Source organism: Ovis aries, chromosome 19 (assembly GCF_016772045.2).
Source record: "Ovis aries strain OAR_USU_Benz2616 breed Rambouillet chromosome 19, ARS-UI_Ramb_v3.0, whole genome shotgun sequence".
Lineage (NCBI taxonomy): Eukaryota > Metazoa > Chordata > Mammalia > Artiodactyla > Bovidae > Ovis > Ovis aries.
The window spans coordinates 10,223,746-10,246,366 of NC_056072.1; the positions used below are offsets into that span (position 1 = coordinate 10,223,746).

The following is a 22,621-nucleotide window of genomic DNA, read 5'->3' on the forward strand; positions in this document are numbered from 1 at the left end:
TCGATCCATTCCAAAATCCATCTTAAGATCATAGCTCACATTCTTAACAATTTTCAACTGTAACTCATAGAGCTATCTTAGATTTATCCTAGGAGTTCATATCCCGGGGAAGAACTGATGTGCTGGCCCCATATCCTCCCTATGTCTTCATGTTCCAAGGACCACTTCATTCCAAGGGCCTGACCTGACCCAGTTTCCAGCATCTTCAGCTTTTGCTTTTTGTTACAGTAGTATAGGAGACTAGTTTAAAGATAGTACTGAAAATACTACAATGGAAACTGTATCATCTTGCTTCTGAAAGGCAGCCACTTTCATCTTCTTTAATAGTTGCTTCTGGCCTTTACGTCAATATCTCTAAATCCTGTGCTTCCAGTACTATTGATACTTATTGACAAACGTGTCTTGGCTTCCTGCTGTAGAGGATGAGGATGCAGCTCCCACCCTCCAACACGCCTGCCTGTTCCTGTCTTTCTCGCTCTCTCCTCCTCATAAGGGTAATATCACAATCTTTGCTGCTCCCTTGCTCTCTCACCTTCCCAAGTAGTTATATCACAATTTGGTGTTAGCTGGTCACTTTATGCATTTTTATGGCTGCTACTAACTTCTCTTTTTGAAGTTTTTTAAACTATTCATTTATTTTGGCTGTGCTGAGTCTTCTTTGCTGCAGGGGCTTTTCTCTACCTGGAGGGAGCAGAGGCTCCTCTCTAGTTCCAGTGCTCAGGCTTCTCGCTGGAGCGACTTCTCTGGTTGCGGAGCACAGGCTTCAGAGTGCACGGGCTCAGCAGTTGTGGCTCACGGATTTAGATGCCCAGGGCATGTGGGATCTTCCCGGACTGGGGATCAAACCCACGTTCCCTGCATTGGCAGGAGGATTCTTAACCACTGGTTCCCTAGGGAAATCTGTGTTGCTGACATCTGATTCAAGTATTGTACTGTTACATTTCTTTCCTTACACAGGTTTTATGTTGCCCCAAATTGAAAATTGACTTTATCATTTCCTTGACTTTTCGTATACCTGTAATTGTTTTTTAATATGCCCCCATATGCCTATCAAATGCCATATCTATTAAGATACCCAAATCTTTAAAAGCTCCATAAACATTTCAGTTTCATTTCCCCCCCCCCCAGCTTCATTTCATCTGTGGCTCCTGTTTAGGGCTATTACAGTGTTGTCCTGTGTGCACATCATTATCTCTCCTCTATGTGGCTCTTGTGTTGCACACTGAGTCTGATATTTTCCTCTCCCTTGATTTATTTCTTCATCTTTTTAAGGCATATTCTTCGCTGGTATTCTAAGAAAGAGTGTGTGAAAGGTAAACAGTTTTAATTCCTTGAAAATCTGAATATGTGTTTATGCTGCCTTCATACTTATTGGTAATTTGACTGGGTATAAAATTCTAGGTTGGAAATTATTTCCTCTCAGATATTTGAAATTCCACAGTTTTTAAAGCTCCATGATCTTCTAGTTTCCAAGTTGCTGTTGAGAAACCCAGTCTTCGTCTCTTCTGCTAAACTTCTTACAGTACCTCCAATTGCTGTCTTCCAAACATATGTTGAAATTTCTTATACCCTTGCAACTCCTTCCAATAATCCTATTATTTGGGGTCTATACCATCTTTTTTTCCTTGCTAATTTTAATGGAGTTTTGGTATGAGTAAGTAGGAAACTCCTGTGACTTGTCCACCAAGCTTACTCAAAATCCACTTATACTTTTATGTTTTCAAGTATGTAAACCCATGTTATCCCCTTTGTATATATTATGATGCTGTTACTATTAGCAACCCTGATAGTAGTTAGTACTGTTTCCATTTGATGATAAGACAGCTGGGGCTCCAAGAATGTTAGTTTAAAGAGCCTGCATGAGAGATTAAAATTTGAAAGCATACTTTTCCCACCCTATTGAGGCATAAGGGTCATGTTCAGTGATGCCTTTGTGATGGAGGTTGGTGGTAATAAAACAAGTTAGATCATAGCTTCTCCATATTTTGCTGCAGTAAACTAATGCCACTGCTGGGAGGTAAATTATTCCTTTGAACTATTCTCTAAGTCACAGAATACAAGCTTTCCTCCTCAATCACTTTTGTTATTACACGGTAGAAACTGGAACACCTAAAACCGAATAATTGCTAGTGGTCTGACTCAATATAGTGGAGTGTGTTAGAACAAACAAGGAAAACTGAAATTACAGTGTTCAAGTCTGAAAGAAAACATATCTTAATATATAATGGCTCTATTTCAGAGTCCAGTACACAATGAAATAACTTTCCTCTTTGAAGCTTTTAGTTACATTCTCACATAGGGCACAAATAGCATTCTTCAATTTGAAAACAAAAATTAAGTTACTGCTTTCAAAGTCCAGTCTTTTGAAGGCACTGTAGCCTTTCAACTAAGTGCTCATTGTCAAAGTGAAAAAGAGACTGTCCAACTAGTATTTATGAACAAACACACATATCCAGTAATTTGTGGTGCGTTTATATGTCACTTCAACTTCCTGTGTTTGTAATAGCAGACACTCTTTTGTTCAGTGTGCCTTCAGGATGGGATTTTCAGGTAATAGCTGCTAAAGAGTTTCTAGGACTTTGTCCTGTCAAGGGTTTTCTTGTTGCTTTTGTTGGCTGAACGTCAGGTTCTCATAGTTCCTTATTGTGTCATTTCATTCTCCCCAAGTGTGCTAGTGGTAAAGAGCCTGCATGCCAGTGCAGGAGACATAAGAGATGCGGGTTCCATCCCTGGGTCAGGAAGATCCCCTGGAGAAGAGCAGGGCAGCCCACTCCAGTATTCTTGCCTGGGAAATCCATGGACAGAGCAGTCACATGCGGTCACAAAGAGTCAGACACGACTGAAGCTACTTACCACATCCGCAAGTGCATCCTCTTGGCAGTGAAACAATCAAGTAAAAGGAGGAAATGTTTGGATCCAGTCCAGAAAGTGTGAAACTAGGCCGGACTTCCTCGGACCCGAGCCTCAGGCTTCTCACCTGTGAAATAGATGCTCTCCAACTCCTTTCAGCTCTTGAATGCTTTTCTACAATATCAGTGAAAATACTCCAATTAATTATGTGAATCAGTCACTACTGATTTCAGCACGTGTGTGACTGACAATAAAATAGTTTGTTCGTTAACTTCTTTAAGGTGTGTTTATTGGGCACCACACCCACAGCTGGTATACAGAGGCAAATGGACAGACTCAGTCCTTAGCCTCACTGAGTTCATAGTTCAGATAGGAAAAAAAAAATCTCAAATAAGTGATAATTGTGATAAATACTGTGAACGATAGCAACAGAGTGCCATGAAAAGACTAATGGGAAAAAATGTAATTTAGACAGGGAAAGGGGAGTGTTCTAAGACGCCTTCATTGAAGAAATGACAAGCCACCCTAAGGATGAGGAGCAGGGACGCGAGTGAGGAGGGACAGGCACAGCGTTCCACACACACAGGGCAGCATGTGTGAAGACTCCCAGAGATTCAAGAGCGTGTGCATTTAAGGAACTTGAAGAAGGCCAGGTAGTTGTACCCGGGTGAAGGTTCCCACCAAATCGTACAAAGTCTTGCCACCACAGTAAGCATTTGCATAACATCAGAAAGGCAGGAAGAACCTCCTGAGAGACAGTTAAGCAGGAGGAGCGGATTTGGGTACGTTTGTCTGGCCTTTCTACACATCAAGGAGGGACATAAAAACAGGTAAAGACAGTTCAGTCAGGAATTAGTCCAGACAAGGGACGGTGGTGGTTTGGATGAGGAGGAGGAGATGGAGGCGGATTTTATGTATCTCGAGCTCTCCTCACTTTGGACTGGAGCCTGCCAGGCTTCTCTGTCCATGGGATTCTCCAGGCAAGAATACTGGAATGGGTTGCCATGCCCTCCTCCAGGGGATCTTCCTGACTCAGGGATCAAACCCAGGTCTCCCGATTGCAGGCAGATTCTTTACCATCTGAGCCACCAGACCTGCCTGCCAGCTACGATATGCAGAGGGAGACCCATGCCCTCATATGTCACGGTATATGGACATACTAATTCCTATTGAGGGAGGCCCTTTGCCTTTCTAGCTGGTCTTCTCAGGCAGCATTCAGCGTGATCCACAGCAGGTATTCACACATCCCTTTGCTGACAAGCTTCTAGGATGCAGGTCTCGCCTCTATGGCTGTGTCTCCTGGACAGGCTGCCAGGAGCACTGGTCACCCATATCTCTCACCTTTACACTCTCCCAAGGATGTGGCCACAGCCCTACATCCAAATCTCCTCCAAACCCCTCTCAGTAGGAGGAGACTGAGAAGAAAACACCACGTTCTTCTCATTATGTAGAGAAGGATCGCTTTAGGGATGAAACTCTTAATGCCCAAACAGCTCTGCAAAGGAGTGCTCCCTCCAGTCTCCCACCTCCCTTCCTCTTTCCTCATAGGATTGAATTGCTCGGTCACTTAACTGTGAAGTGCATTTCAGCACCGAAGTTCTAAGGCCTGCCTGGAAGCCAAGCACCTATTTCCCTTTAATAAATCAGAGTCGATCGCACCTGTTGTGCCATCTGTATCCTCTGTCCTGGACTCAGTGGAGACACGACACAGCCCATTTTAACATCCCCTCCTTGTCTCCTTCTAGCCACTTTCTAAAACAACACATGAGCTCCACCGCCATCTTCCTGAAGCTGCCACATCCAGCGTGCTGGTCTGTCCTCCCTGTGCCGCTCCAGCACTGTTCCCGTGGGCCTGGTGCAGCGACACAGTTCCCTGGGTACCTCTCTCCTGTCCTCCCCTCCTCTGCCTTCTTCCTTCTCACCGTGCTATGGCACCCTGTCCCAGGACACTAAGTGACTCGCTGCAGAGGTGGTTTAATTGCCACCCACTGCCCTTCCTCCTCCCCCAGGCCACGGCTGGTGTCTGGTCGAGCCCTCTCTCGCACACCTCAGAGCCTCATCAGCCCTGATTTCACACAGACCACACTGTTCCCCCTGTATTGGGCATTTTCCAGAGACTTTGCCCACGAGTTCAGACTCTGTGATAGGAATTCAGGTAAATGGACAGAATGTCTGGACTTGGGCTACCTAGTGAGGTACATAAAAGAGCAGAAATGTGACTCATAGGAAGAGCCAAGACAGTGGGATTTGCGAGTTTGAACTGAATGAGAGATGAAAGCAGAGAAGATTGAGGTTTCCCGGAGAAATGAACAGGAAAGGAGTGGAGGGAAACCAGAGCTGATACTTTGCATAGAAAATAGGGAAGAAGGTAAAAGAATTTACTGTAATATTTTGCCCATTTTGAAAGCTTTGTACAAGTCACAGGAAAGAATTCATACAAGTAGCTGGAAAAGTACATTGTGTCCTAACCAAAAGTGAAAGTGGAAAGTAAAGTCGCTCAGTCATGTCCAACTCTTTTGCAACCCCATGGACTGTAGCCTACCAGGCTCCTCTGTCCATGGGATTTTCCAGGCAATAGTACTGGAGTGGATTGTCATTTCCTTCTCCAGGGGATCTTCCCAACCCAGGGATTGAACCCGGGTCTCCCGCATTGTAGACAGACGCTTTACCGTGTGACCCATGTCCTAACCAAAGCTCACCATATATCCAACAGGAACAAATGCTAAGCACGGACTGCGCTGCAAGGCCTGTAAGATGAGCATCCACCACAAGTGCATGGATGGCGTGGCACCCCAGCGGTGCATGGGCAAGCTGGTAAGGGCTCGTGCCCAGAGTGTACCCCAGAACCCTGCTCAGAGCACTTGCCTGCCTGATGAAATCATGAAATCACTCCATTCAAACTTCTTCCTGGAAGCACCCTGAGAACTGGACCCCAGGAAGCACCCCCACCCCGCCCCAGATCTCTGGCTGGTCAGCCTGGCTTCCTAGTAGGACTGAGTAAGGAGGAGCTTTATCAACTGAAGAGGTGCAAGTTCTGTGTGTAGAAAAAACTCCGGGTCTTCAGTAAAGTGGACAGCTTGTCTCGGGTCAGGACTTTGTCAGTGTTAGCACCCAAGTCCCACACCCCGGGACTGTCCAGGTTTTGAAAGTAGAAGTCAAGCATCCCAGGAACCTCCTCAGTCCCAGTTTAATGGGCTGACAGCTCAGAGGATATCAAGAATGGGATGGAGATTAACCACCCCACAGAAGTGGAGTAGTAAAAATCTACACTACTATCATGGATCGTGACGGCCAAACCCAGAGAGGGAGCCTCGGCCTGGCCCGGGCTGGCTGATCGTCCCATCTCAGGAGTGGGCTTCCGTGCTGGTACTACACAATGATAGAAAGCCACCCAGAACACTTTCGAAAATATTTGAAACTGGGGTGGCCAAAGAATTCTGTTACTAGAAGGGACCAAGAATGTCTGCCCTAGAGATACTTAGGTCATGATAGCTGATTCAGAAAAACTTAAGATCTGTCACACAGAATTCTGTTGTCCTCTACGGCTCCAGGGAAAGCACCTCGCATCAGTAGGTTCCACGTCTTAACAATCAGAGATAATGTCACTAAGGTCCTCCGTCCCGGGTTAGTGAGAGTTCCTGCCACCCACGTCCCCAGCAGTGTTCACCGGAGGAATGCTTGCCAGGAATGTTGGAGAGGATTCTGGGATTCTTGTAGGGGCAGGGCCCTGAAGTTCCCTTTTGACCCTGGGGTACAAAAAGCCAGGATTCTTAGAGTTCCTCTCTGTAAGTTCCTCTCTGTACTCTTGACTGGCAGTATCCTCTTCTCCAAAACCCCTGCCTCACTTGCTCCCCCCTCCTCCTCCTCCTCCCACAGTGATTCCCACAAGCCAGGGCAGAGACCATGGATGAGAGGTTAGGAAAACAGAACGGGATCTGGAACACACAGCTCATCAGACATACAAGGGACTTGAGGTCTCCCTGTGAGGTCTGCTTGCCTATGCCCAGGCCTTTGAATGAGTGTAATAAACCATATGGTGAGATAATGTACGAGGGTCCATTTGTGTCCTAGGGGCTAATGAGCCCAGCGGAAAGGAGGCAGCAGCAGGCAGCGGGCAGAGCAGAGGCAGGACGGGAGGGCAGGGCTGGGGGCCTGCTTTCTGGAGGGAGTGGAGCTTGCTTATTGACAGCTATACCTCCCCGCCCCCACCAGGGAGAAATTACAGGCCATGTCAGCATCTTAAAGGGCAACAGAGGGGCGTCCCTAGAGAAACCAACTGGTTTCATTTTTAGAGTTCTCCAGGGGTTGTCTCCATCTCAGCAGTGACATTGAACGCTTTTCTTTCCCATTCTCTCTCTCCAGCCAAAGGGGTTTCGGCGTTACTACAGCTCCCCCTTGCTCATTCATGAACAGTTTGGATGCATTAAAGAAGTTATGCCCATTGGTGAGTTGAGACCTTGTTGGGTTGAGCGGGGTTGAGCAGCAACATCCACGCTGATGGCTGCTCTCCTCCAGGGTCCCAGGGCCACAGCAGCAGTGCAGGGGTGGCAGGGGCAGGGCTGAGTGCATTTATTTGGTGGATAACTGGGTTATGGTCGTTTGTTTTGCTGGAGGGGAAGCTGAAGGTGGACCAAATTCCCCTGAAGTTTTTTTGCTTTCCCTGATGAAACTTGAGAGACACCCAGGTCCCAACGCCTGCTGATGTGCTGTGCCAGCTCTCAGCACCGTGGCAGAGTGGAAGCAAGGTGAATCATGGCTTCCCCGAGACCTGGGTCAGAGCCCAGCTCCCCCACTGGCCAGCTGTGTATCTGAGCAAGTAACTCAGCCTGCTGGACCCTATACACTGAGAACAGCCCTGGCTGCTTTTCATAGTTCTTTGTATATGAAAATAAACAGAGATACATTATAAGACCAATGTGTGGAAGGAACTCACTGAATATCAGTTATTCTTTAATGAGGACAAATAATGTCTTACGGATATTTCTGGCTTGAATGTATTCTTCAGCAGTATCTTTCAGTTTTCTTCTATGTTTTCTTTCTTTGTGAAAATCTCTACATTTATGTTTGCCTTTTGGTGGAGGCAAGGGGAACAAGTTTTAACCTAGAAATTTACAAACTAGAAAGCTTTTAATTAGACATTCAGGAGGCCTAGTAATGTGACATTCTTTCCAAACGCTTGCCTCCTCCTGCCCCTTTGTGTCACGAGATTTTGTACCTTGGCAAGCAGAGCCTTTCACTAGAGGAAATAAAGCCGGTCTCTGGGAAGAACCTTGGCATTGGAGCCCTGGCGATGGATAACAAAGAGGAGAGCCAGCCAGTCAGGGAACGTTCGGGAGCAGAGACGGCTGGGTGCGGTGGAGCACACGTCATGTCATGGGGGGGAGGTGCACACCCCCAAGGATACTTGACCACGGAAGCCTCACTTCCCCAGGGGTCTCCCAGGCGTGAGCGGGTCCGTTGTGCAGAACCTACTTCTGGCATCGTTAACCCAGGAGGTGTGGTCGGTGGTTGGCTGTGTCCCCGACCAACGCTGTCTCAGACGAGCTCTCTCTTCTGTCGCAGCCTGCGGCAATAAGGTGGACCCTGTGTATGAGACCCTCCGCTTCGGCACCTCGCTGGCCCAGAGGACGAAGAAGAGCAGCTCAGGCAGCGGCTCCGACTCGCCTCACAGAACCTCGGTGATTGCCTCCTCCCCCCTCGCGGAACCCGCCGTGGTCCCAGGCAGGGCAGGCCTGGAGCGGCTCAGAGCGCATCAGGAGGGGCGTCCGCGGGAGTCCCGCAGCCTCCGGAGGGGGCTCCAAGTGCCTTGGGGCACTGAAGGGTAACTTCCTGTGGCAGGTCCCCAGAGAGCCTCAGAGACCACACTCTTGGCCTCACAATCCTGACTCTGCCCCGTGTGCCTCTCCCCCTCCCTCCATTAGACAGCGTATCTGCCAACACGCAGAAAGGTTCAACCCAGACAAGGGGCAGAAGCTGGAATGTCCCAGCTGTGTCCAGTTCTCCTTCCAGCGACATCCCAGTTCAAGAATACAGCCCTTTTTCACATGTCCTCAGTCCTTTCTCTTTAAGGCAAGATCCACCCTTTGACTTCTTTCACACAAACACTACCCTCCCCAGAGGCATGGGGTGTTTGCCTCCACCGGACACATCACCATCCCCCAGCCCCTCTCCCAGGCTTACTAGTATAGTAGTGAAGTCGCTCAGTCGTGTCCGACCCTTTGTGACCCCATAGACTGTAGCCCTCCAGTCTCCTGTGTCCATGGAATTCTCCAGGCAAGAATACTGGAGTGAGTTGCCATGCCCTTCTCCAGGGGATCTTCCCCACCCCGGGACTGAATTGCAGGCAGATTCTTTACTACCATCTGAGCCACCAGGGATGCCCCTTCGTTTGGGCTGACCTAAAAATGAGTGTTCTGTGCACCTCTGTGACCTGGTATCATCGTCCTCTCTGGCTGTCCTAACCGGAATTTCTGTGAATGCCCCAAGATGCCACCCAGCTCTGTAGCAGAGAGAAGGCACCTCAGAGATAGGTCTGACCTGGCCACATCAGCAGCAGTGCCCACTCCTGCAGTTCTGAGCTCTGCTAGAACTAGCTCCACTAACTAGTTGGACATCGCAGGGAGCACTCAGCGGGAGGCAGTGAACATCATCTCTGCATTTGTGACTGGTGTTTGGAGCAAAAGGAACATCACAGGCGCATTTGAGGGATGTCCAGTCTCCTTTCGTGTCTGTCTTGACCCTACAGACTGGCTTTAGGGGCAAAAAAGCATAGTTTGCTGTATGTCAATAACTTGTTGGTTCATCATGGTCCGCTTATATTTCCTGGCACTGGTTCCACCAGTAAATATTTCCTGGAATTTTGTTCTGTGAAGGCATCATTCTGAGAGCTGCAGGGAGACAAAGACAAATCAAATTGTGCTTAAATATCTGTCACTTCACTCTTTCCCTGGAGCCCAACTTGCCTTGGTGGAAGCAAACAGAAACAATTGATCGCTACTTTAAAATGACTTTGCTTCCTTCCTGCAGGGTCAGTAGTAATGAACTTCAGCCTCTTGCCATTCTGGCAGTGTTGTTATGTCCTGAAGGGAACATATTCCCACGTAGCAAAGGTTTCTTTTCTTCCAGGGCTATAGAGGCATTTGCTTTACATTGTCGGGAAGTGGCTGCCTGGCTGTTTCTAAATTATTAGGTTTCCTCTCATGTGCTTTCAAACGCTGTAGAATATAAAAGGCTTGATGGCTTTGGGAAAGCCAGCAGAAACCAAATTCAAAAACTTTCTAGGAGTTGGTTAGCTCATTTAGGAATGACCTTCAGTTTTGTGAGTTTAAATTAACATCATAATAGCAACTTTTGTTCAGAAACAGTGAGCTTCAGAGGAGAAGGGTCCAAGTGACTTAGAGACCTGTGACATTTATTTTTTTCTTCTTTCTGATGTGTCATGAAAGGAAGAATGGCTGAAACAAATCTTAAAGCTAAACTGTAACAAGAAATCAGTCTCAGAAAGGCAGCATTATGGGACTTTAGAGCTGATGAGAGGAGCTAGGAAGGCCGACGCGTTCCTCTCTAATAAGATGTAAATTGTTTTAAAAGTATGTGACTCTGTTTTAGAGAGGTGAGGAGCTTTTTTGGTGGTTCAGTGGTTAGGACTCCATGCTTCTACTGCAGAGGGCGCAGGTTTGATCCTTGGTTGGGGAACTAAGATCACACAAGCCGTATATTATGGCCAAAAAATAATAAGAAAATAAGCAAAAATAAGCCTCTCCCAGTGCTTAGGAGATGAATCTAGAGGATGTTATGCTTAGTGAAATTAGTTAGAGACCCACCAATGCTGTATGATATAACTTATATGTGCAATCTAAAAAAGATACAAATGAATGTGCGTTTAAACAGAAACAGACTCACAGATTATAAAAGGAAATTTATAGTTCCCAAAGGGGAGAGGGGCAAATTAGGCCTATGGGATAGACAGATACAAACAATTACAAAGTAGACAAGCAGTTAGGATATGCTGTATAGCACGGGGAATTGTAACCATTGTCTTGAAATAACCTTTAATGGAGTATAATCTGCAGAAAATACTGACGTTTTATGTTATATACCTGAAACTAACATAATATTGTAGATCGACTCTATTTTAAAAAAGAGCATGGACTCTGGAGACAATAGAGGTCTAACCCCTGCTCTACCACTTAGGAACTCTGAGCCCTCAAGTCTAGTTCTCTCTGGGCTTCAGATCCCTATCTGAAAAATAGGTTTATCGTAGAATTATTGTGAAGCATAAATGAGACGATTGATATAAAGTACTTAAAAACAGCACGCGATAGATGATTGGTTACAATTAGCTATTTTGAGTGCTGCTTTATTATTATTGTTATTTCTGTAACCTAAATAATGACTATGGGAAAAAAAGTGAAAGTGTTAGTCTCCCAGTCATGTCCAACTCTTCGTGACCCCATGGACTCTAGCCTGCCAGGCTTCTCTGTCCAAGGGATTCTCCACGTGAGAATACTGGAGTGAGTAACCATTTTCTCCTGCAGGGGATCTTCCTGACCCAGGGATCAAACCCAGGTCTCCCACACTGCAGGCAGATTCTTTACCGTCTGAGCCACCAGGGAAGCCCCACAATGACTATAACTCTTCCTATACATAAGAAAGGGCAGAAAAAGTATTGATGTTACTGAAACAATTACCTTTTGCAGCAATGGAAACAGGCGTTAACTCGTACCTAAGCAATGCAACCTCAAAAGTGCATCTTGTTCTCCAGAATTAATGTTCAGCACTCACCTAGAAAGAGCTATAGTTCTACTGAACATTTTAAGTAACAGGGTGTGGGCAGGAATTCTGATTTCTCTCTGTCGTCTGTTCCTGGGAAGCAGCCTAATTGTGGCCAGTGCATGTAGGCACACATTCACCTGCCACTGAGCTCCTTTCTTGTGCCAGCCCCTGAGCCTGCCCCGGACACCAGGAGGAAGGGACAACGCCCAAGAGGGAGTCCACAGCCTCTCAGAAGTTAGCCAAACAGACAAGAGAGCAATGATGAGATGCTTAAGACAGTGTCTTGCAAATTCCACCTTAGCTCCTCTACTGGTATCACAGTCTCTACTCACTGAGTCACTGAAATGACATTGCTCATTCACTGCTATACTCTCTTTTCAAGACTTCAGATCTCGTGGAGGTTCCCGAAGAGGCTGACGGGCCAGGAGACGGGTATGACCTGCGGAAGCGGAGCAACAGTGGTAAGTTGGGGATCAGGCACCACCGTCCAGTGCAAACGGGAATCTCATCCATCATCCAGGTCTGCGGGCAGGCTCACGTGACCTCCAGGCCCCTCTCTTTCTCAGCCACCTCTGGGATTCAGACTGGACAGTGTTTGATAACATGGAAGGGAACAGATAAATTTTGGTGGATTTCAGGAATTCAGTTATAACATTCCCTGAGCTCTGGCTCCTGAGTTCTCATGCTATAAGGACATGGAGGTCCTTCCAGAGCTTTTTGTTAACATGTCACTTCCCCCACTGACCTACACTGGATGAACAGGGCATCCAGAAAGAAAACATCAGAAGTACTCACAGTGATGTGCCTGCTCAAGTGAGGGGTGGTGCTGAGGAGTGTGGGCCTCCCCTGGGCTCCTCCACAGCAGAGATGACTAAGATTCAAAACCTGATCTGCACAATCGAGACAGATATTCTATATTAATATCATTTAGTTTTCTAATAGCATAAGCCCTTTTAAAAATAATTCCTAGAATACTTGTTAAATACTAACTACATGCTACCGCTTGCTAACATTGAGAAAGAATGTTAGCTTAAAAAAACATAACCAGCACCTAATACTTGAATCTTGATGAGCCTCTTTGTTGTCAACAACTACTTAACTTCCTCTCATTTATCAAAAAAAAAAAAAAAATTATGAAGTGTTTTCTACCACCGGCAAAACTACATATGTCACAGAGCTGTGCTCAGGTCATTCATAACCCAGCAATGTTGCAGGCCCTGACCTGTGTTGTTACTTTGGGCTGAATGCCTTCTCCTGGCAGAAGTTACCCCTCACAGCTCTAATCCCCATGTGGGAAGCACTGGAGAATGCTGCCTTGGACAGATTTTCCACTTGCCTGGTTGTCCCTGCCTTTTCCAGACTGGAAACAGAACTTCTACATCAAATACCCTGTAGCTGCGATGTCAGCAGCTGTCATACAATGAGGTTCCATTTCCACTTCTTTAGCTCTAGGAATTCACTCATGTCTCTTCTCCAGTTAGGACGGTGCCTCTGTGATGACCCTCCTTCCTAAATAACTGTCAGCATCCATCAGGGTGCCCCTGTTGCCAAGCCTGTAAATAGGCTGCTAAAGCACACCGCAAGAGTAAGAAGCCTTGGCATCACATGGGGAAACCTGTACTTTGGGATCCATGCAGATACCCAGGGAGCACTTAGCAGTGCCGTGAGGGAGACAGACCAGAGAGCGCCAGCTGCCGGGGCCCTCGAGGCAGAGCCATAACCCTGCACGCACCCAGCCTAGGTCTGTCCAGCACTGCAGATCCAGCAACTGAATTTGGGCCAGCAGCCCTGGAGTTCATCAGAATCTCAGGACCAAATTCAACAGAGGCTCGAATATAAGCCAGAGCTGCATCTCAGTGCTTCAGGTCTGGTCAGCTGGTCTTCCCCTGAGTCTGATTCTGCCCATCTCCTGCCCCTGACAGTGGGCTCCCCTGGTGACTCAAACAGTGAAGAATCTGCCTACAATGCAAGAGACCCGGGTTCAGTCCCTGGGTTAGGAAGATCCCCTGGAGAAGGAAATGGCAACCCACTCCAGTATTCTTGCCTGGAGAATCCCATGGACAGAGGAGCCTGAGAGCTGGACACAAAGAATGGGACACGACTGAGCAACTGACACCCGCCCCAGACACTTCTCGCCAAACCGCAGGTGGCCTCTCACCACTAACTGCACTGGGTGTGTTTGGCCCTGGGCCCCTGCCTGCTCTGAAAGTGAAGGCTGGGCTTCACTAGTGATCATGTGGCCTTCAAGAGACCTCACCTCTCTCTGCTTTAGTCGCTTCACCTCTAAAATGACGATGCTAATAACACCAAATCCATAAAGCCTCGTGATCTTTAAATGAGATAATGAACGTAAATACTACCCATTCACTGAAGACTCTGAAGCTTCATTCCTAGCATTAGGCCTCTTGGCTGCCTCTGATGCCTGTATCCTACTGGACATGGCCATGTGAATGGAGGATAGGCATCTTCAAGCTAATGCACCCAGGTGGACTCTTGAGTCCCTCACTTGCCTCCCCATCCACCCACCACTGAAACTGGCTCTTCTTCGTTGTTCCTACTCACTTGTAGGAAAGTCATTCTGCTAGATTATCAGGCGAAGGCTTTTGGTATCATCCTTGACACTCTTCTTCTCACACCTCCTGTCCAGTCTGTTGGCAGATTTTATCTGCTGGTCTTCAGAATCACACCCACCCTGTGCCCACCACTTCCCTCTCTGCCTCCACCAGCCTGAACCAGCTTGATGGATGCTGTCAGCCATTCCTCAGTAGATGAGGTCTCTATTTGCCCTGGGGATTTCTTTACTCAAAAAGTGGTCTTCTAGGGACTTCCTTGGTAGTCCAGTCAATGCAGGGAACATGGGTTCAATCCCTGGTCCAGGAAGATCCCACATACCATGGAGCAACTAAGCCATGCACCACAGCCACTGAGCTCGTGTGCTGGAGTCCATGTGCCGCAGCTGCTGTAGCCCGAGCTCTCTAGGGCCCAAGTGCCACAACAAGAGAAGCCACAGCAATGAGGAGCCCATGCACAGCCATGAAGAGTAGCCCCCGCTTGCTACAGTTAGAGAAAGCCTGCATGCAGCAGCAAAGACAGCACAACCACGCATTATTTTTTGTTAAAGGGAGTCTTCTTAGAGTTTTAGATTATGAACAGCCGTATTTAAGGATCATCACCCTGAAGCACTATTGCTATTACTGAAGTCATTATAAGGTCACAGAGTGTCGAAGATACAATCTGGAGCCTCACTGCTTCACGTGTGGCCCATGGACCAGCAACCTGGGCAGAACCTGAGAGCCCATGAGAAATGCAGACTCTCAGGCTGCCCCAGCCCTGCAAAATCAGAATTTGCAGATGAATCTGTGGTTCACATTTTTGTTAACATTTGAGAAGCAAGATTAGAGACCATTTAGTCCAACACCCTCTCCTCCAACATACACACCCAAGGATACATGGACATACATACACAACAAATACCAGTTAGATTAAGGAAATTGAGACACTGAGTAATACACCCAAGAACACAAGTTGATTATCTGCTGTCTCTTTTTCACATTAAGGGGCATTTTCATAGTCTTATTCAAAGAAATCTGTTGAAAGAACTTAGCAAAGGGTAAACCTCTAAAACGCTTTAGAGATCTATTAAATATTCCTTTGATCAGCGGTAGCTTTCTTCACATGCCCTCTTAGAAGTGAGGGTGAGTAATTATGCAGCAGTTTGCTTCAAAACATGTTCCTTTGATTTGGATCTAATGCTCTGCCTGTGCAGTTTGAGAAACAACATAGAGAAAACACTTTGCTTACATACAGCCCAAGCTCCCACTCACCTTCTCACGGTTTTGGCAATGAGAGCTTCCCGTTCTGTATTACTTGCTTCATGTGCGTTCTGAAAAGTACACAGGGCACACAGGTATGATTTCTGCCAGCCAGGTGTTGTGTCAAAATTCTTGAAGAATATTTCCAAGGCCACCTCAGAAGAAGTACAATTCATATTCATCTCTTTACTGATAAAAAATATAGTCTCTGCTTTCTCTCTTATGTTATGAATCTCTTGGGCAGGTCTGCGGATTTCTGGTTGTTGTTTTCAACATTATTCCTTGGTGCCTCAGAAATTGACAGGGGCAGAATGATTGGTCTTTGCTTTTGCCTTAACTGCCGAATCTCCCCTGGAAGCAAGGTCATAAGCAAAGGGTAAAGCATCTATCTAATACATAGCCTCAAGATGACAAAAAGTAAAGGAGTAATTGACAGAACTATTAGGAAATTGGCATTGCACTTCATAATCAGAGATTTTAACACACCTCTTGGTCATTGGCAAATCAGATAGACAAAGAGATTCAGTATAGACATGGAGGATCTGAGGACGTACTTGACTATCCTAACCTAATTAACTTTTTTTTCTCTCTTGATTTCTTTTTTTAATATAAATTTATTTATTTTAATTGGAGGCTAATTACTTTACAATATTGTAGTGGTTTTGCCATACACTGACATGAGTCAGCCATGGGTATACATCTGTTCACCATCCTGAAACCCCCTCCCACCTCCCTCCCCATCCCATCCCTCAGGGTCATCCCAGTGCACCAGCCCCGAGCACCCTGTCTCATGCATCGATCCTGGACTGGCAATTCATTTCACACATGATAATTTACATGTTTCAATGCCATTCTCCCAAATCATCCCACCCTTGCCCTCTCCCACAGTGTCCAAAAGACTGTTGTACACATCTGTGTCTCTTTTGCTGTCTCGCATATAGAGTTATCATTACCATCTTTCTAAATTCCATATATATGTGTTAGTATACTGTATTGGTGTTTTCTTTCTGGCTTACTTCACTCTGCATTTAACTTTAAAAGAACACTCCAAAAGAATGAATATATTACTATATTACAAAGTGGCTTCCCAGGCGGCGCTGGTCGTAAAGAACCTGCCTGTCAGTGTAGAAGTCGTAAGAGACATGGGTTTGATCCCTGGGTCGGAAAGATCCCCTGGAGGAGGACATGGCAACCCACTCCAGTATTCTTGCCTAGAGAATCCCATGGACAGAGGAGCCTGGCAGGCTACTGTCCATAGGGTTGCAAAATGTTGGACATGGCTAAAGCAAATTGGCACAGCACACATACATACAAATGTGTCCTAAATCACCTGGCTGTACGCCTGAGACTAGCACAGCATTATAAACCAGCTGTCCTTCAATTAAAAATAGTAAAAAATTAAAATTAAAAAGGACGCTTCATCTAACAAATGAGGAATTCGCATTCTTTCTAAGAACACATGGAACTATTGCTTACCTACTAGACTATAATGCACACTTCACAAATTTCACAGAATTAATATGATATAGAACACATCTTTCTAACTACAATGCAAACAAGATAGAAACGAATATCCAAATTATAACTAGGAAAACCCACGCTTTAGGAAATTAAAGACATACTTTTTGAAAGCTGCTATGTCAAAGAATTCATAAGGAAAATTGAAATATATTTAAAACTAACAATAATGAAAACACTACCGGACTTCCCTAGTGGTCCAGTGGTTAAGAATTTGCCTGCCAATGCAGGAGACACAGGTTTGATCCCTGATCTTGGAAGATCCCATATGCTGTGGAGCAGCTAAGCCCATGAGCCAAAACTACTGAGCCCAAGCTCTAGATCCCTTGAGCTGCATCTACTGAGCCCACACACCACAAAATACTGGCGTCTGCGTGCCTTAGAGGCATTGCTCCGCAAAAAGACAAGCCATTGCTACCAGAAACCTGTGAACCACAGCTAGAAATTAGCCCCCACTTGCTGCAACTAGAGAAAGCCTTCATGCAGCAAAGAAGACCCAACACAACCATAAATAAATAATTTTTAAGAACACATCCCTATCACAACTTGTGGGATGCAGCTAAAGTTGTGCCTAGAGTATTTAGCTCTAAAATTATTCCATTAAAAAATAAAAGCTGAAAAGTAATCATCTAAGCATCATATTCAAGAAGTCAGTAAAAAAAAAGAAATTAAAAAAGAGAAGAAGTCAGTAAAAGGAAAAAGAATAGGTAAGGAAGCAGTAATAAAGACAAGGAATTATTATGCAACACAGGTAGCTCAGTAAATTCTAAAAACCATTCTTTAAAAAAGTAGAATTTACAGTTGATAATTTCAACAGTAAGAGAGAAAGATGAAACAAAAGTAATAATTTTAAAAGGAGGAATGTCAACAAAGTTTGACCGGAAAGCATCTTTTGACCAACTTCACACCAGCAGATTTAAAACTTCAAATGGACAGCTGCCAAGAAAGTTATCAGTGACCAAAGTATGACTCAAGAGGAATCAGTAATTAGAGAACTTGACTTGGCTTCCAATTATGATAGAAACAGAATCAATATGTTAAGTTTTTTCACAACAAAAATGCCAGGCCCAGACAACTTTATAAGTAAACGTGACCAAACATTTAAGGAAGATAAAATTTCCAGATTAGCTAAGCTCTTTCAGGACAACAGAAAGTGCCAGCCAGCAGCATTCTCTAACTTAGTTTATGGGGCTGGTATAATACTGACCTCAAAACCAAAGAAATACAGCATGAGAAAGAAAATCGCTGGCTCATCCCCCTCTTGAATATGGGTGCAGAAATCTGAAACAAAATCACCTCAGTACACTGAATCCAGTAATGTATTTTAGAAAGGCAGTGCATAATCGCCACGTTGAATTTATTCCAGGGATACAAGGTAAGTCAGTGTCAATAAGCTGATAATGTCACTTGTACATGATCAGGTTAAAGCTGAAAGTCCACATCATCGGCTCGTTGGAGACATGGGCCTCCCAGGACCACGAAGTAAAAGAGAAAGACAGAACGTAGAAAAGGAAGAGAAGAAAGCTACAGGGGGACTAGCAAAATCTGAAGGTTGATTTTGCATCTGTAGCATTACAAAACATCCCTGCAGAATTAACACAGATTGTGTATGTTTCCATCAACAGCCAAATTATTTTTCATAAAATGAATTGAAAGTACCACACATAAAAAAGTGTCTGATACATTATTTTGGTAAAATAGTACCCCCCAAAAAATATTCTTTATACCTTTCTTTATACCTTTCCCCTCAAATCAACATCTTAGAAATAGCCAGAAGGAATGGGTTTTTTAAAAAATCATTTTTGCAGTGTTCCATTTCTGCCTGTAACCACTTGACTTAAAACACATTTGGAGTCACTTCAAATAATGGTCAGCATAGTTCAAACAATGATGCCCATTGTTGTGGTGGCTAATGGATAGGCCCTGAAAAGCTAAGATAACGTGAAGTTACAAAACTGTAAAATCAAACAATGTTGCATCTTGTGTAGTCTCAATTTTAGTCTCAATCAGTAATTTTCTAAGAAGACGGTCTTGTTATGTTTCCACTCAACTACTCAATATTCGTTAAATGTGTCCAGTTTTATATTTATAGAATCAAGTATTATGCCAAGATTTCAAGTAATCACTTAAAGCAGAGAAAAGTATTGCTGGTCTCTACTCTTTTTAAACCAGGAAGTTGCATAGCCAAATATTCAGGCAGACAAGGTCTGTAAGCATCGGCCCTTCATCTTCCATTTTCCTACAAAGCGGAGCTCCTCCCGTGACTGCATATTGACTTCCTAGGGATAATGGAGCTGCGTCTACAGGCTCTGGAACCATAGTGAGTGAGTGAAGTCGCTCAGTCGTGTCTGAACCTCTGCGACCCCATGGACTGTAGCCTAGCCAGGTTCCTCCGTCCGTGGGATTCTCCAGGCAAGAATACTGGAGTGGGTTGCTATTTCCTTCTCCAGGGGATCTTCCCGACCCAGGGATTGAACCCAGGTCTCCCGCATTGTAGGCAGATGCTTTACCATCTGAGCCGCCAGGGAAGATCCCTGGAACCATAAACCATGGACAACAGGTGTTTACTGAGCATTGGTACATTTACAGGGGCTCTTGTTCGGAAGTGTGTCTCCTTCATCACGGTTACTGAGTCCATTTGCAGGACAGTGGAGATTGTCAGGGCTAACTGACAGAGGGTACAGAGCTTTCTGTGATGTGTTTCTCTTCCTCTGCTGGTTTCCTTGACCCTCTGAAGGAGACCCAAAGGGAAGACTAAAACAGCAATGTATTATTTTTGATTATCAAAGCTTCTACAAGGTAGGTTGATTTCAACACTATGGGCCCTATCGTATAGACTTGGAAACGTGCCATCTTTTATTTTTGTTTAAGAAAGATACATGATGTTGGTCTCCTGGGTTAGATGGTTGAACTAGCTAAAGCAGAGCCCCTCAATACCCATCAACCCATCAGGGACCTTCCACAGCTGTGTGTGTAGACAGTGACAACTCCTACCCATCTTAAGAAGCGTTTTTCTTCATCAGAGGTCACAGAATGGCTGCTAAAATGCAAAAGGTAGATAATTATGTATTTTAAGAACATACTAAATGAGATACCACTGTTTAATTTTTTTCTCCATTATAGCCCCCAATGCACTGCCAAATAAGAGATCGAGGAAGTATTTTGAAGTTTAAAACCTTAATCTGCAAGTAGAATACAGAGATCATCAGGAAACTAGCATGAAGATATTGAATAGAGATCAAAGAGTCTGGTATTTAGAAAAGTGTATTCAAATACAGTTAAATTGTGCCATACCTCACCTACCCTGCTGCTGCTGCTGCTGCTGTTGCTGTTAAGTTGCTTCAGTCGTGTCTGACTCTCTGTGACCCCACAGCCCACCAGGCTCCCCCATCCCTAGGATTCTCCAGGCAAGAACATTGGAGTGGGTTGCCATTTCCTTCTCCAGTGCATGAAAGTGAAAAGTGAAAGTGAAGTCGCTACCATCCCCTTAACAAACGACTGGATACATTTAACAAATATGAATGACATGGTTTCTGCTCCTGAGAAGGGCACTGCCAAATGAGGCCAAGCAATGCAGGAAGATGTGTGCTGGCCCGGAGGCGTGGACGAGGGTGTGGCTGTGCAGAGAGTGTGGTGCTGACCCTGCAGGGGGTGCAGAGGGCAACAGATGGAGCATGACACGCGAGCTGGGTCACTGAGGATAAGGAAAGGCGGGGAGAAACTGAGTCGAAACTGTGGTTCAGGGAATAAATAAAGCTACGTTTTTCAAGCGTGTTTCCCAAATGTGGTGACTGGGCTCATAAATCTCCTCCTTTTTTCTGGTCTCTTTCAGTGTTCACGTATCCAGAAAATGGCACCGACGATTTCAGAGACCAAGCAAAGAACATAAACCACCAGGTATTTATGGACATTTCAGAAGACTGGCCAGACAGGGTCCTTAGATTATTCTGTGGGTCACCCCCCAAGTGGGTCATGAAATCAATTTAGTGGGGCCCAGACTAGCACTTTTAGAGAATAAGGTACCATGGAGTATATAGCATAGGCAGCCCTGAGCGAAACAAATACCAATGCACCCGAGGTACAGAGGATAAATATTGTACTGGGTGCTTTTGTTTCTGTTATGTGTGCTATCTACAAGCTGATATGTGCCCTACAGTATGTAAAGTATATATTATGACTATATTTCATAGTGGGCTTCCCTGGTGGCTCAGAGGTTAAAGCGTCTGCCTGCGATGCGGGAGACCTGGGTTCCATCCCTGGGTCAGGAAGATTCCCTGGAGAAGGAAATGGCACCCCACTCCAGTACTCTTGCCTGGAGAATCCCATGGACGGAGGAGCCTGGTGGGCTACAGTCCATAGGGTCGCAAAGAGTCGGACACGACTGAGCAACTTCACTTTCAACTTTTAAGTATTATATTTTATGTTAATTTACATATATAATTAGGGTGGAATAATACTGCATAAAGTACTTGAGCTTTGGGCAGCAAACTGAATCACAGAAAGAATATAATTATGCACAGCTTTTGTTTATGTTTTCTAGATATGGCGTCTATTCATTATATTATTATATTTTTGTGTGTAGTTATATATTATATATCTGCATACATATAAAATAATACACTATAAATATTACATGTTGTATAATTTTAATTTATCATGTATATTATAAAGCAGAAACAATTATGTAGCTATAATACTTGTGTAGCTAATAACAGCTTATGTTTATATAATACCTGTAAAACTCTTATATAGTTTACAAATTAGGGACACAATAAAATCGACCTCACAAGGCTGTTGTTAGCTTTGCATATATATGCTAATCCATATACCATCATGCCTCTCACATAGCAAGCTATCAAAAAAGGGTAGCTTTTATTATCATTATTGCAGTTCCATAGTCAGTGGATGATGATACCATAACAAATCAAATCAGCCTCAGGCGAACATTTTTCATTTTTCCACAGCATGAACAAACTTATTTCTGGATGAATACACCCAGATCCCTTTGATATACTAGATACAAAATTGTCCATTTTAGGGACTAGAAGTTGTTTACTACTCGCCACCTGCCTCCTCTCTATAGAGAGAATATTCTCTTGCTTGGACTTAAGTCTGTATCACCTTTCGTGAACAACTAAATCAAAGGAAAAAAGTGATTTGAAGAAAACTGTAGTATTTCTGACAAAAAGTTCCACATAAATGTTTTCAAGTAGTTTGTAAGGAAATCAAACTCAGCTAGGAAATTAAAAATAAACCTATGTTCAGAACAAAATAATAATGGTTAGATATTTTAACGCAAAAGATTATGCTAGAATTACATTCAACTTCTCCATTTCCTGTCTTCTTCCTTTGCTCCATTTCTTCCTCCTTCCTCCTCTCATTTTTTTTATATTTCTCTTTCAGGGACCTCTTTCCAAAGACCCATTACCGATGAACACCTATGTTGCCTTGTACAAATTTGTACCACAAGAGAATGAAGATTTGGAAATGAGGTAAAAATATTTTTAAAGGAAGAAGAAGAATGAAAGATTTAAAGTCAGTGGTGATGTACGTGAAAGAAAATAATTCAGTGTGCGCTGCCTCCAAGGGCCTTAGAGCAGTGATTCTCAAATGTGCGTGTGCGGGGCTGGTTGATGCAGATTGCTGGGCCTTATTCTGGAAGTTTC

At 44.7% G+C, this 22,621-nt stretch overlaps 1 protein-coding gene across 4 annotated transcripts in view; it reads left to right on the forward strand.

Annotated features, from left to right (window-relative positions):
• STAC (SH3 and cysteine rich domain) overlaps positions 1-22,621 on the forward strand; it is a 117,039-nt gene that overhangs the window by 63,563 nt on the left and 30,855 nt on the right. For all 4 annotated transcript variants that reach the window (XM_004018214.6, XM_042235833.2, XM_012099374.5 and 1 more), the window contains exons 3-8: positions 5,564-5,664; positions 7,213-7,294; positions 8,413-8,528; positions 12,008-12,086; positions 20,788-20,852; positions 22,359-22,447. In XM_004018214.6, the coding sequence (XP_004018263.2) occupies positions 5,564-5,664; positions 7,213-7,294; positions 8,413-8,528; positions 12,008-12,086; positions 20,788-20,852; positions 22,359-22,447 (532 nt within the window). The remainder of the gene's footprint in view (positions 1-5,563; positions 5,665-7,212; positions 7,295-8,412; positions 8,529-12,007; positions 12,087-20,787; positions 20,853-22,358; positions 22,448-22,621) is intronic.